We start from the raw sequence: 13,646 nt of genomic DNA, 5'->3' as shown, positions 1-13,646 counted from the left end.
CATGCCAGGTTTTCTTCCCTCTCCCAAATTTTTAGCGTTATTTAGCATGACATGGATTCCTTAGATCGTCTAGTTTCATACGATACCAATAGCTTCACTCTAGCTTTAAAACGGAGCCTCGATCTTAGGATTTTATGAATCCATATCAGATTGTTCATCGATTTGAAAATTGGAATATCAATGAGGTGAAGTTGACTCACTTTGTCTCTCAACTTCCAACTCCTCTTTACATTTCAACACACACACACACACACACACACACACACACACACACACACACACACACACACACACACACACACACACACACACACACACACACACACACACACACACACACACACACACACACACACCAGTTTCTTCTCCATCTGCCAGAAACAGGACCGATCAGAGCCCAGATAGGCTGACTTTACTGTTTACTATTTCTGTCGCTGCTCTCTGTTTCCGACACAAATAACTGTATGAGCAATAATATGAGAAACAGCGCGGGTGACCGTGCCTTAGGCCTCATCCAATAACCGCCAGGGAAATTCTATTTGGGATTTCCTCCCCACCTGCTGCGAGACGCCGCCAAATGGAATAATAAAATACAGGGGGGAAAAAAAGCAAAGTGAAAAGTCATACTGTTAACAGCGCGGTATCAAGCTAACTCAAAAATAATCCCAGCATCCCCTAGCTCTCACCCCCAACCACCACCAGCATGCACATGCTCTCTCATACATACAAATGATGGGAGACGAGATAAAACTCCATTTCGATGCACAAATATGCTTACTCGCCTCTGCATAGACACAGGTCTCAGCTGCTACAGTCACATTTTTGCAAATAACTGCAGCAATACTCGAGAAGAGAAGTTATTTTCAAAATAAATGAAAGAGAAAACTCTTCAGGTATTGTTTTAATACACTGGTCATCTGTATTAGAGTCAAGGGTGGCATCTCAATAGGGAAGGCGTCCTTTAAATTGCTCTGCGGTGGCACAGCTTCTCCTGAGCCTCCCCGCTACCACCAAGCTATTTTTACCAAACTAACAATGCGGCTGGCAGGCAGAGTCTTTGTCTTTCTTGAAAACAATAAAACATTGTGTTTGCCTGACGTCTGGAATCCTAAACAGGCTCATTTTTCTCTTATTAAAAACACAAATTGATTTTAAATTGGTTCACATTCAAGGTGAATTATAAAGCATGTGGAGGAAGGTGGTATTTTGTACAAATTAGGGGTGGCACATTCAAATTTAATCTGCTCAAATACTATATTACCATTTTTAATTGGCTGTTTATTCATTTCCCCGCTATAATAGAGAGCTCACGTTGTGCAACAATGCATTTCTGCCAAAGAATACACTTGGTAGCATTCAATTTAACTCAATTAAATACAACTTTATCTATCCCTGTGAGGGCAACTGTACGGTATGCAGCAGCTTGCCAACCAAATTAACAGAACCAAACTAAAAAATACAGTTAATAACAAAAACATTCAAAACGCTGTATGCTCAAACACTATATGTGGACTTGGTAATACATTAATAAATAACTCTAAATATCTAAACCGCTATCTAAAAGGATGCAGAATCTACAAAGAAACACAAGGCAATGAGGCCGTAAAAAAGCAAGAAAACAATAAGGGGCCCAATACTGAACCCTAGGGGATCCCACACGGGATGCTAGCTGGAATAGATAATACATTTCCTAAAGAAACTACAAAACTGGTTGGTTGTTCCGTTTTTGTTGAAACTGTTTTAGTATAGTTTGTGACAATATACTGTATTTTACTAATATATGTTTTTAATATTTGTCTACCCTCATGCATAAATGGGGTGGATGTTGTGTCAGTATAACAATTTATCATCAGAGCGTGTATATTGTCTGTGTGTTTCGATTTGACTGAGTTCTAACGGAGAAGGCATAGTCTGCCGTTTCGGGCAAATAATGTATTTTTTTACATTCCTGTGCTCTCAGGCTCGACTTGGATCTTCTCATTAAAGACTTTGTGTTTTTCTCAAGATATACGATAAGCATTTCCTGCAGTGTTTTTCCAAATACCATCACCCTTGTTATGCTCCACAAGTTCTAATCTTGTGGATTTGCTTTTTTATGTATTCTGCACTTGACTCTAAAGATTCCTGTGCACCACCCATTACTCTCAAATAATCTTTAGATAAGTGCTTGCTCTTTCTGCTTTCATTGCCTGCAAAAACCTTGCCCATCAGCTAATAAAACTGCAATTTTTGTCTTACAAGCCCCCGGCTAATAGATTAAAATGTACCAGGTGTCGTGGTATCAGAATAAACTTTGCAACCTGTCTGATCGACTAACTGCTAGTTTCTTGCTGTTGGACTTTAGTGATGTAGCTGCATTTCCTGATCACATGCTATTAACTTAGTGAGTACAGTAAGTCTGACTCTTAAATCTATATACATCTTTCAAACGCTCTTATTTTAATCTGAGTGCAGCAAGTCTCTCCTGCGGTGGTGTTGTGGTCTCAGTGGGAGGGCGGAAGATCCATAAATATGGAAATCAGGAGGAGATGTATTTAATTCTGTATTCACAGGATTCAAGTAGGATGAGACCTGCGCTGGGTGGGGGGGGGGGATTGTGTTACGGCCCCTCCCCCGCCTGGATGTGCTCCTGGTACAATCCATCACTGCATTAAAAGCGGGGGTTGTTTCTGAAAGGAGGTATAATGGGTGCAGATGGAAAAAAATCTTCGTTATAACAATGAAAAAAAGATGCAACAATGGGCAGCTACACTATCATTTTTTTGAAGTGAAAATCTATTGAATGTCTATGCATGTTATCCAAAGATCCAGCTTTAACTAAAGCAGCTGATTTCTCCAACTTTAGCTCAATTCCACCCAACCCATGAAGAGAACTAATCAGAGAAAATATTTGCAGTATCAATGATCAATCAGCTGTTTTGCATGAATGTGAACAGCGTTAACAACGGCTCCAGGGAGCTAAAGAGTAAAATTAAACAATTCATCATTTGGTCGCAGACCGCCTAACTTCCGGAGCAATACATAGATTAGTTTTGCTTTTAAAATGAAGATAATGAAAGAATCTGAAGAGAGAGGGAAAAGTCTAAACTCATTGCCCCTCTCTAGATTTAATGTGTAATCAAAAGGTCATCTTGTAAATATTGGAATGCAGTGGTGAGATTCCACACTTGATCTGGTGGAAGAACCAAGGCAAGTAGTTCAACATAGATTATTTTTTAAATAAAAGTGCGAGGAGGCAAGGATCAGGGTTATACTTTTTTTTTTTTATATCCATGCAGGAAAATCTTAACTCAAGGTCCACTTCATAGCTAGTCAAACTACTGTTTTCAAGGTCAAGCATGAACTTCTCAGACATACTGTATATTTGAATGTTCTCTCTACTTAGTAGTGAAAACATTCCATATGTATAAAAATAGGGGGCCCAAAATTGAACCCTGAGGGGTCCCATGCTATCAGCAAAAGATGATAAAATACAAACATTAACATAGAGGAGCATGTCTGAACTACAAACCTGATCCCTTAAAACTGTCAAGAATCACCTGCATCTCCTGCAAGGAGGAAGTACTTTGTTACTTTTAACACTTAGTCATAGTAGATTTAAGTGACAGAAAAGGGGACTGAAAATATTTGGAATACTTGATTTTCAGTCAACGTTTTTTAAAGAATATAGCACCTGCGCCCATCTTTGCGCCCATGGGTGTGCTGGTCTTACAGAGAGGTGTGTTCAGGTGAATTCTTGGTGTATTGCTATCTTGAGGCAGCGGGAAGTGATCGCGCCATTGACCAACAAAAATCTGGTCTAAAGTCAATAACGCAGCTAGGCTAGGCTCATGCACAGCGCGCGCACATTATGCTTGTTGCACAAACACCCCTATGATTAGCGTAATAAAGACACGTGAGAACAACCCTTTTGAACCATGCGCCTGGCACACAGACCCTTTTTTCCACCGTCAAACTAGCAAAAGTGGATTCATACCTGCGCCAGGCGCTTCACGGCGTGCGCTTATATTGTTAAAATAGAGCCCTTAGTGTCTCCGTGTTCTTACCTGGTCCTGGTCTCAGTATCTTCATGAGTAGAGTGGCACATGGCGCTGAACTGGGACACGAAGAAGTCGTAGCGGCGGTGGTAAGACGGCGTGTCCTCCTCAATGTTGGCAAACTTCACAAACTAGAGAGAGGACAGGGAGATGAGGGAAACATTCATTAGGGCCTTTATAAAACCTCAAGTGCATTATCTAGTGGACTAAAAGGGAAGTGATTTCATTAGGGTGTACCAAAAAGTCAAATGTGCAATTTATATAATAAAAGATCGATATTTGGTGAGTGTGTAACGATACAGTATTGCCACCAAAAATATCTCGACACTATGCGGTATCGATTTTTTAATTAGAAATACTTTTTACTTCCTTATGGTATTTAAGTATTAGACAAATGATTCAGCTTGGCAAATATTAAAGATAAATATGGACGTCACATGGGCAGCTATTCATTGCTCCAATGTTGGTTTAAAAAAAATGTAAAAACTGTCCTCAATCAACCTCTGATTGCCTGCATTGGTGTTCAAACACCTCAAATCAGAGGTGAGAGAGGCGGCATAGCTGCTTATTGACTTTTCACCCCTTTAACAATAGAGAGAGAAAACAGACACCGAAAACATATGACATGCGGAACGTTTCCAGTGACTCAGAGTAAAAAATACCATCACATTCTTGCATGGGGATGAACATTATAATATGACATGGATGATAATAAGCATTAGAGAGCCACCCCACGTTTGTCCAGGCTATAATTTCCTCCCTCTAAACACGCGCAGAGTGCCCTCTGAAGAGGCCTCCTCTCTCTCCTCCCACTCAGCCGTGCTCGAGTGGCGCTCCTCGCTACCCTATCATTGTCCACTGCAACAAATTGCCTCTGTACAGTTCGGCATTGGTGACCAAAACCCTGCCGTTCTACCTGGTAATTCCCTCCCATTTTGTACCTAACATTTCCTGGGGGTAATGGCTCAGATGGAAGGAGGTACACAGGAGAGTGGCTTCCCAAACGTGTCACTGCAGCAGAGGAGGGAATCCAGGCGTCAGACACATGTAGAGAGCGGGGAATGATTACCGGGTTGTGTTTATGAGGTGCTGCTGGGGAACTGTGATCAGGACTTGAGTGTGGGCGCCATGTGTTGTAGGGGGCCCTTAACTGATTTTGTTTGATTTGGTCATAAAACAATGTACATACCAAATACAAAATTTAGAGTCTGTTTTCTTTTTAGCAGGGGCGTAGCCAGACGTTAACATTTGGGGCTCAGCCCAAACCTAGTGGGGGTCCATGAGAATGATCATTAAGCGGCTATATGCACTATTTTGATAATAGATTGCCTAAAAATGCATTTGGGTAAACATGACACTATTTTTATGGCTTATTTCAACCCTTGACACTTTTGGCACTTTTTCTGCTTTTGTTGAAGTTTCTTTTTTTTTTTTCTCAACGTCTTTGTCCTTTTTTGTTGCTTTTTTTACATCCTGTTTTGTATATAGTTGTTCTGCAACTGTCTTTATCATTCTGAAACCAGAACACGACAAATGTTGAAGTATTTATATAGCTATATTTAAGTTGCATAGCGTAGGTAGGGTTGCTGCACTGATTTGTCGGTCCAGTCAGAAAGACAGAGGGCAAGTGACAAAGTCAAGAATCTGGGCTTTTGAGAAAACATTCGGGGCTGGACCCCCAGGAGCCACACCCCTCGCTCCGCCCTGGCTTCCATGGAAAACCGCTGGATTGGTGGGTCGGTCTGTCGTTTCACCACTTTTGGTCTGGTTTAGTGCTAATCCAGCTAGGCCCTTATAGATAAAAAGATGCCTGTAAGTATCCAACTTTTGGAGTGAAGACCACCCAACCCTGTCGTATGAAATACAATGCCACTTTGGAGAAAAGCATCTGCCTAATGAATATAATGTAATGTCGAATGATATAAAGTCTGGTTTCTCTTTGCAAAGGAAATAAGCGTAATGGTATTAGCTTTGTGTATCTGGGTAATTTTCCGCTTTTAAACTTGTAAAACACAAAAAAACACTTGAGGCAATTTAAACAAATGGCTGGAATTTCCATTTCAGTTGAACAGAAGACTGAAGCCTTTCACGCGGAGAGAAGTGCTTTAAGTGAAGAGGGGATAATTCTGGTTGGAGCGGAGGTTTCATCATGTAAATACGAATATTTAAAAAGCAACAGGCTTCCTGCCTCACTGATGCCTCGTGGCAAAGCAGTTAGGATTTTTATACAATGAGAAAATTAGAGGGTGATACAAACACCGGCGCAATTTGTTTTGCCTCCCTCAGGCCATTTTAAAGAGCTCAATTTAAAAAGGAGGCATTAAAAAAAAGTCCTGTGAAAAGGAATGGTTTAACTTATCTATGCATACTAATTACATAAGAAGTGCTAAAGAGTAGAATCCATTTACACCAGCATCGCCACTTCAAGCTGATCATTAAACCTTTGCACAGTGAGCATTTGGAAACTTCCAAGTCAATTACAAACTAGACGTTTTTCTAATTAAGTTTCCTCTGAAATCCTCCTATTTTACGTGTCCAACACTCACTTCCTGTAGTTTTGAATGGTGACTGGAAGATGTCTGAAGCTTCACCGAGAGTCACACAGTTTTCGACTTTCTAACATTTCTTTCTACAGTAAAACCTAGTGAGGCACTAAGACCGCGAGATGGCCTTACATATACATATATATATATATATATATATATATATATATATATATATATATATATATATATATAATAGCCTTATTCATAACCTTCTTATACAAATTTCACTGCATTGAAACACTGTCATGCATGTGTCCATTCAAGCACTCCTCCCACTACAACTTAGAAGCTCCTCCATCTTCGATCTAGCACGGATGTCAATGAACGAGCAGACCTTCAGTCAGAGTGAGAAAAATAGCTGCTGTTTGGCTACATAGAAATCTTTTGAAAGTTATTAGTTTTCATTTTTAATAAAAACAGCAGGCTGTTTCTGTAACTTTAACTCAGTTATTAGGGCAGCAGTCTCACATTTACAAACTGGCCTATTGCCATACATGTCCACAAGAAACCGAAAACCAGTCAGTATCTGGTGTAAGGGTTAGGGTTAGGGTTCATCCGTGAAGAGAACACCTCTCCAAAGTGCCAGACGCCATCGAATGTGAGCATTTGCCCACTCAAGTCGGTTACGATGACGAACTGCAGTCAGGTCGAGAGAGAGAGAGAGAGAGAGAGAGAGAGAGAGAGAGAGAGAGAGAGAGAGAGAGAGAGAGAGAAAGAGAGAGAGATATGAGAGAGATGAACCCTAACCCTATCACCAGATACTGACTGGTTTTCGGACGCCCCCCGGATCCCACCAATACAGTAAAACTAAACATTTTAGAGTGGCCTTTTATTGTGTCCAGCCTAAGGCGCACCTGTGCAATAATCATACCGTCTAATCAGCATCTTGATATGCCACACCTGTGAGGTGGATGGATTATCTCAACAAAGGAGATTTATATATTTATATATATAGATTTTATAATTTTGTTCAGTGTATAAAGAGTTTTTTTTTCTGGCCTGGGCTGCTGCTGCTGCTGCTGCTGCTGCTGACCCTGTTGGCGTGTCAGCTTGACAGTTTGAGGCGAAGGAGGCAGACGGTTTGGTGACTCAAGCCAAGAAGTTGGACACCGTAGCCTGAAGCAAAGTTTTCCCTTGGCATTAGCTGTGTTCATTTCCTGTATCCCCATCACAAGTGACATTTCTGCACCTCCGTCTCGTCAGCAGGTGACAGTTTGTCAACAGAAAGTACACAGGAAGTTAACAGCAGTTTGGAGGAAACTATCAGGAGCCCTGGCATCTGCAGTTTATCAGTGTTGATGTCTTGTGTCGCAAACAGAGCACTGCCTCCCCAAGTCCCTGACTCAGATAATGATGACGAAGACCTTCCCCGGCCTGTTAACGGTTAGACTGGGCGGTTTTTCCCTCTCAGTTCTCATTTGGGCTTAACGATCATCAGAAATCTCTGTGTGTCTAATGTATATGCTTCATATGTAAGTTATAACACATCTGAAAATCTCCCATTGTGTGCTACATGTGTAAAAGAGCAACTTCGGACTATGTCAGGAGCTGATTCATCGGGTATTGTCCAGAGTTTATATGAGAAAACGGAGATGACTTACTGTTGGTAAAGCACATTTCAATTCCATTCAATTTTATTTATAGTGTCAAATCACAACAGAAGTTATCTCAGGACACCATACAGATAGAGTAGGTCTAGACCACACTCTATAATTTACAAAGACCCAACATTTCCCCCCAAGAGCAAGCATTTTGTGCGAAAGTGGAGAGGAAAAACTTCCTTTCAACAGGCAGAAACCTCAGACAGACCCTGACTCTTGGTGGGCGGCCATCTGCCGCTGCGGCCACAGAGACACTGTGATATTATGATTCATAATAATTATAGCAGCTGGTATGATGAACCGTGGCATTTACAGTAACAATAAGGATAACAGAAATGACTAGAAATAATAGTAGTAGCCGTGCAGGGCGTAGAGCAGGACCAGGGCAGCAGCTGCGATTTCAGGTGCCACCCTAGTCCAAGGAAATCTGTGAGGCAAGAAAGAATAAGGACTACGGGGAAGCCCTCCCTCACACTTTCAGAAGTGTTAAATTGGTTTATGGTTGAAGGTCCCATGACATGGTGCTCTTTGGATGCTTTTATATAAGCCTTAGTGGTTCCCTAATACTGTATCTGAAGTCTCTTTTATATAGGCCTTAGTGGTCCCCTAATACTGTATCTGAAGTATCTTTTATATAGGCCTTAGTGGTCCCCTAATACTGTATCTGAAGTCTCTTTTATATAGGCCTTAGTGGTCCCCTAATACTGTATCTGAAGTATCTGTTATATAGGCCTTAGTGGTCCCCTAATACTGTATCTGAATTCTCTTTTATATAGACCTTAGTGGTCCCCTAATACTGTATTTGAAGTCTCTTTTACATAGACCTTAGTGGTCCCCTAATACTGTATCTGAAGTCTCTTTTATATAGACCTTAGTGGTCCCCTAATACTGTATCTGAAATCTCTTTTATATAGACCTTAGTGGTCCCCTAATACTGTATCTGAAGTCTCTTTTATATAGGCCTTAGTGGTCCCCTAATACTGTATCTGAAGTCTCTTTTATATAGACCTTAGTGGTCCCCTAATACTGTATCTGAAGTCTCTTTTATATAGACCTTAGTGGTCCCCTAATACCCTTTGGTCACCCTTTGCTTTTTGTATTAATAAGGGAAATGATTCCACTAATTAACCCTGACAAAGCACACCTGTGAAGGTAAAACCATTTCAGGTGACTACCTCATGAAGCTCATTGAGAGAACACCAAGGGTTTGCAGAGTTATCAAAAAAAGCAAAGGGTGGCTACTTTGAAGAATCTAAAATATAAGACATGTTTTCAGTTATTTCACACTTTTTTGTTAAGTACATAATTCCATATGTGTTCATTCATAGTTTTGATGCCTTCAGGGAGAATCTACAATGTAAATAGTCATGAAAATAAAGAAACACATTGAATGAGAAGGTGTGTCCAAACTTTTGGCCTGTACTGTAGGTAGGCAGGTGAAGGGTGGTGGTGTGGTCTTGACCAACTGCCACTTTCCTCGTTTGAAAGCCATGATGTTTCTCTCTCTCTTTCTCATGGGGGTGCGGGCAAAGCAGAGAAAGGGGAGGTAACCTTGCTCCTTATGACTTCATAAGGAGAAGATTCCAGATTGGTCCATCTGAGCTTTCATTTTCTCAAAGGCAGAGCAGCATACCCGGGGCTCGGTTTACACCTATCAACATTTCTAGCCACTGGGGGGCCATAGGCAGGCTGGGGGAACTCATATTAATGTTAAAAAAACATCATAAAGTGAAATGTTCATGCCATGGGACCTTTAAACTGGGCACATGCTGGGAGAAATCTGGATAATCTCGTTTTCTTTCGGTTCTTTTAAATCTGATTGGGGGAACAAACAAAAAAAAAAAAAAAAAAAGGAAATGTGAAGAAGATTGAACAGACAGATTTTCTTGGCAAACGACTGTCTGAATGTGTGGCACCTCCGGCCCCACAGGCTATAAATAAAGTCCCCTGTGAGTCTGACTCAGTGGCTTGGTGTGTCTGAGTGTGGACTGATGAGTGTCTCCTCTATTGAGACGGAGTGGAGGGAGAGACACTTCTAGCCGTCGCGGCCTGCCAATTTCTTGTGATAAAGTAAACTGGCAGATACATTTGGAAACGGCGACTGGCTGGCGGCTCAGACAGGGGACACACACACACACACACACACACACACACACACACACACACACACACACAGGGTAGGGTAAAAAAACAAAAACAGAAACACTGTTCTTTTGTAAGAGAGAGAAAAAGTTACATTGAAGGTGATAAATGGTGCGTGTTTTTTTGCAGTGAATATGCCATTCTTAGATTGATTAGAAAACCTTTGTATAATATTTACAGAATGATTTATCACCTCGTCCCCCGAGGCTTTTCTTTTTCGCCTGTTAGTCAGCAGAAAAGTAACTGCAAACATTTCAGCACAGCACTTCCTCCCACTTTGATCAAGAAAAAAGTACAAGCCAAACACATTTCTGCCTAAAAGACAATTTCTCCCAATTTGCTTTTTTTTTTAATCCTTCTGCAAAATCCGTTGATTATTCACCAAATTTGTCTAAATATATATTTTGATGGGCCTTGACAAGTCAAGAAACACGAGCAGTCAGATGATCAGACGGGTTAGAAACAAACCACGGTGAAAATAATTAACCAAACTATCTTTTATAACTATCACAGTTAACAGACCCATAATGTCCACATAATCAACCTGTTCAATGACGGATTATAAGCAACGTTTCAGGTGCGCTCACTTTTAGTTTGACCTCCAAGTAAAGTGATTTAGATTGTGGGTTTCAAAGTGGGGTTCAGAGACCCTCAGGGATCCTCGAAGGGGTTCCAGAGGGCACCCAGCAAAAAAGGGAATCATTTATTTTCACTATAATTCAATCCAGAAATTAGACGATGAGACAAATGGGCCTATTTTAATGATCTAAGCACACGACGTGAAGTGCCTGGTGCAGGTGTGTTTAGGGCGTGTCCAAATCCACTTTTTCTAGTTTGACGGTGGTAAAAAGGGTCTGTGTTTAGGGCGTCTGGTCCTAAAGGGTTGTACTTAGTGTCTTCATTAATCAGAGGTGTGTTTTGGGCGTAACATGCAATCAACCAATCAGAGATCATCTCCCATTCCCTTTAAAAGCCAGGCGCGTTTGGACCTTGGAGCGTTGCTGTTATGATGGAGGATTTGCACCGTAATATTATTATTTGTAATCTTCTGCATGTGTGTGTGCTGCTGTGTGTGTGTGTGTGTGTGTGTGTGTGTGTGTGTGTGTGTGTGTGTGTGTGTGTGTGTGTGTGCTGCTGTGTGTCCCTGTGTGTGTAACAAGCATCGTGTGCGCGCACTGTGCACGAGCTTAGGAGCATTTTACTAATGCTCTGTTAAAATAACAATGAAATGCTGCGTTATTGACTTTAGACCAGGTTTTGTTGGTCAATGGCGCGATCACTTCCTGCTGCCTCAAGATAGCAATACGCCCAGAATGCACCTGAACACACCTCCCTGTAAGACCAGCACGCCCAGAATGCACCTGAACACACCTCCCTGTAAGACCAGCACGCCCAGAATGCACCTGAACACACCTCCCTGTAAGACCAGCACATCCACAGAAGAGCAAAACTCCTATCAGAGCAGGGACCCTGGGGACAAATTCTTATTGTATGGGGGTCAGTGGTCTAACGGGTCAGTTTAGGGGTCCTTTAGGGGAACCACTGGTTTGGATCATCTGGAATAACTGCTGGCTATTTTTTTCCCAACCGGTCTAATCATGTGACCGGACATTGGGCGATAGAGGCCACGAGGTCGACTGTGTTCTTCAACAAAAACCCAAAGGTCTGGAACTAATGAGTCCCAGCTCGGGCTCCACAAACACCAGCGCTTCGTTTTCCTCGGCGAAGATGTAAAACCGACATTAAACGGAGCATCTGAGAGAATGAATTTCGCTACATGTACGTGTATGTGACAAATAAAGTACCTTTACTTTTACACCTTTTATCTCGGGCCGGCTGCATGAGGGAAATTTAATTAACACGGCTCTTACCTAAACCAACCCCCCCCCCACACACACACACACACCTCCTCCACCCTCCCAACTCACCTAACAGTCTCTGCATCCCCTCTCCTCCTCTGTCAGACTCTAAATACCACACATAAATAATGCAAAGGCTTTCACATCTGAACCCACGGCTCCGTTGTCTGCTCAGATGAACCGCCGACAATGGCAAGGACGACAGGCCCAGAATAGGACGTGTGAAGACGGAAGAAGGGGGAAAAAAAAACAACTTTGGGTTCACCTTCAGAAGGCTGCGGAGGAGAAATGGGGCTGACATTTAGCTGGCGGCTCATAGAGGCAAATAATAATGAGTCTTTTCACAGGATATGGTAAAGGGCCATTTCCAAGTTAAATTAGGTATTTAACCGCTGACATCAACCTCTGGGCTGCAGCTGAGGGATGGCTTTTATGTTCCGGTTTCTTGCATGTGTGCGTTTGGTTGCTTCATGTTCATTTGACTTTGGCTTTACAGCAAATGGGCTTCTCTCATTTTAAGGCAACGTTTTTAAATTAACAACCGGCACACATGTACAGAATCTTAACGGAAACTGCTTTGAGAATTATAAGCAAATAAATTATAAATTTATAGGAAGCTATTATGTATATGAGTATAATAATGGCAGAACACTTGATGTCAGAATGATGGAAAAGCCGTGCAGACTTCAGGGTTTCACTTCACGCACAATATTATATTATATATCATACTTAAATTGTAAAACCACTTCCGTTAACCTCCAATCAGTGCGTTAAAAAAAAGCAATTCGCTTTTGGGGTCCTATCTTGTACTCTGCGCAGTGCACGACGCAAGACTTAGTGTCTTTGCTAGTTTAAGATCGACCCAGTTGTCAGTTTCCCGTCCAGCACCCACGTCGTTTAAATAGCAAATGCACCTGGGCCCATCTGTGGCCCATAGAGCTAGGCAATATATTGATATTATATCGATATTGTGATATGAGACTAGATATCGTCTTAGATTTTGGATATCGTAATAGGACATAAATGTCTTTTCCTGGTTTTAAAGGCTGCGTTACAGTAAAGTGATGTAGTTTTCCAGACTGAAAGTAACTGTTCTTCTATTCGCCTTTACCCACTTAGTCATTATATCCACATTACTGATGATTATTTATCAAAAGTCTCATTTTGACAATATTTTGTGAAAGCACCAATATTCAACACTACAATATTGTTGCGGTATCGATATCGAGGTATTTGGTCAAAAATATCGTGATATTTGATTTTCTCCGTATCGCCCAGCCCTAGTGGCCCATGGGCATGCTGGTCTTACAGGGAGGTGTGTTCAGATGCATTCTGGGCATATTGCTATCTTGAGTGATCGCGCCATTAACCAACAAAAACCTGGTCTAAGGTCAATAATGCAGCGTTTCGTTGTTATTTTAACGCCTGCTTCGCCTCGTGGAGTTTTGTAGGCAGGCACAC

The 13,646-nt window shown here is 41.6% G+C and overlaps 1 protein-coding gene across 3 annotated transcripts in view; it reads right to left on the bottom strand.

Moving 5' to 3' along the window:
- Nucleotides 1-13,646, bottom strand: part of efr3a (EFR3 homolog A (S. cerevisiae)) — a 153,624-nt gene that overhangs the window by 68,447 nt on the left and 71,531 nt on the right. For all 3 annotated transcript variants that reach the window (XM_028593429.1, XM_028593428.1, XM_028593430.1), the window contains one exon: nt 4,047-4,168. In XM_028593429.1, coding sequence (XP_028449230.1) covers nt 4,047-4,168 — 122 coding nt within the window. The remainder of the gene's footprint in view (nt 1-4,046; nt 4,169-13,646) is intronic.

This window comes from Perca flavescens, chromosome 12 (assembly GCF_004354835.1).
Source record: "Perca flavescens isolate YP-PL-M2 chromosome 12, PFLA_1.0, whole genome shotgun sequence".
NCBI classification, from domain to species: Eukaryota; Metazoa; Chordata; class Actinopteri; order Perciformes; family Percidae; genus Perca; species Perca flavescens.
Note: the sequence above shows the minus strand (reverse complement) of the source record. Positions and strands in the feature narration are given on the sequence as shown.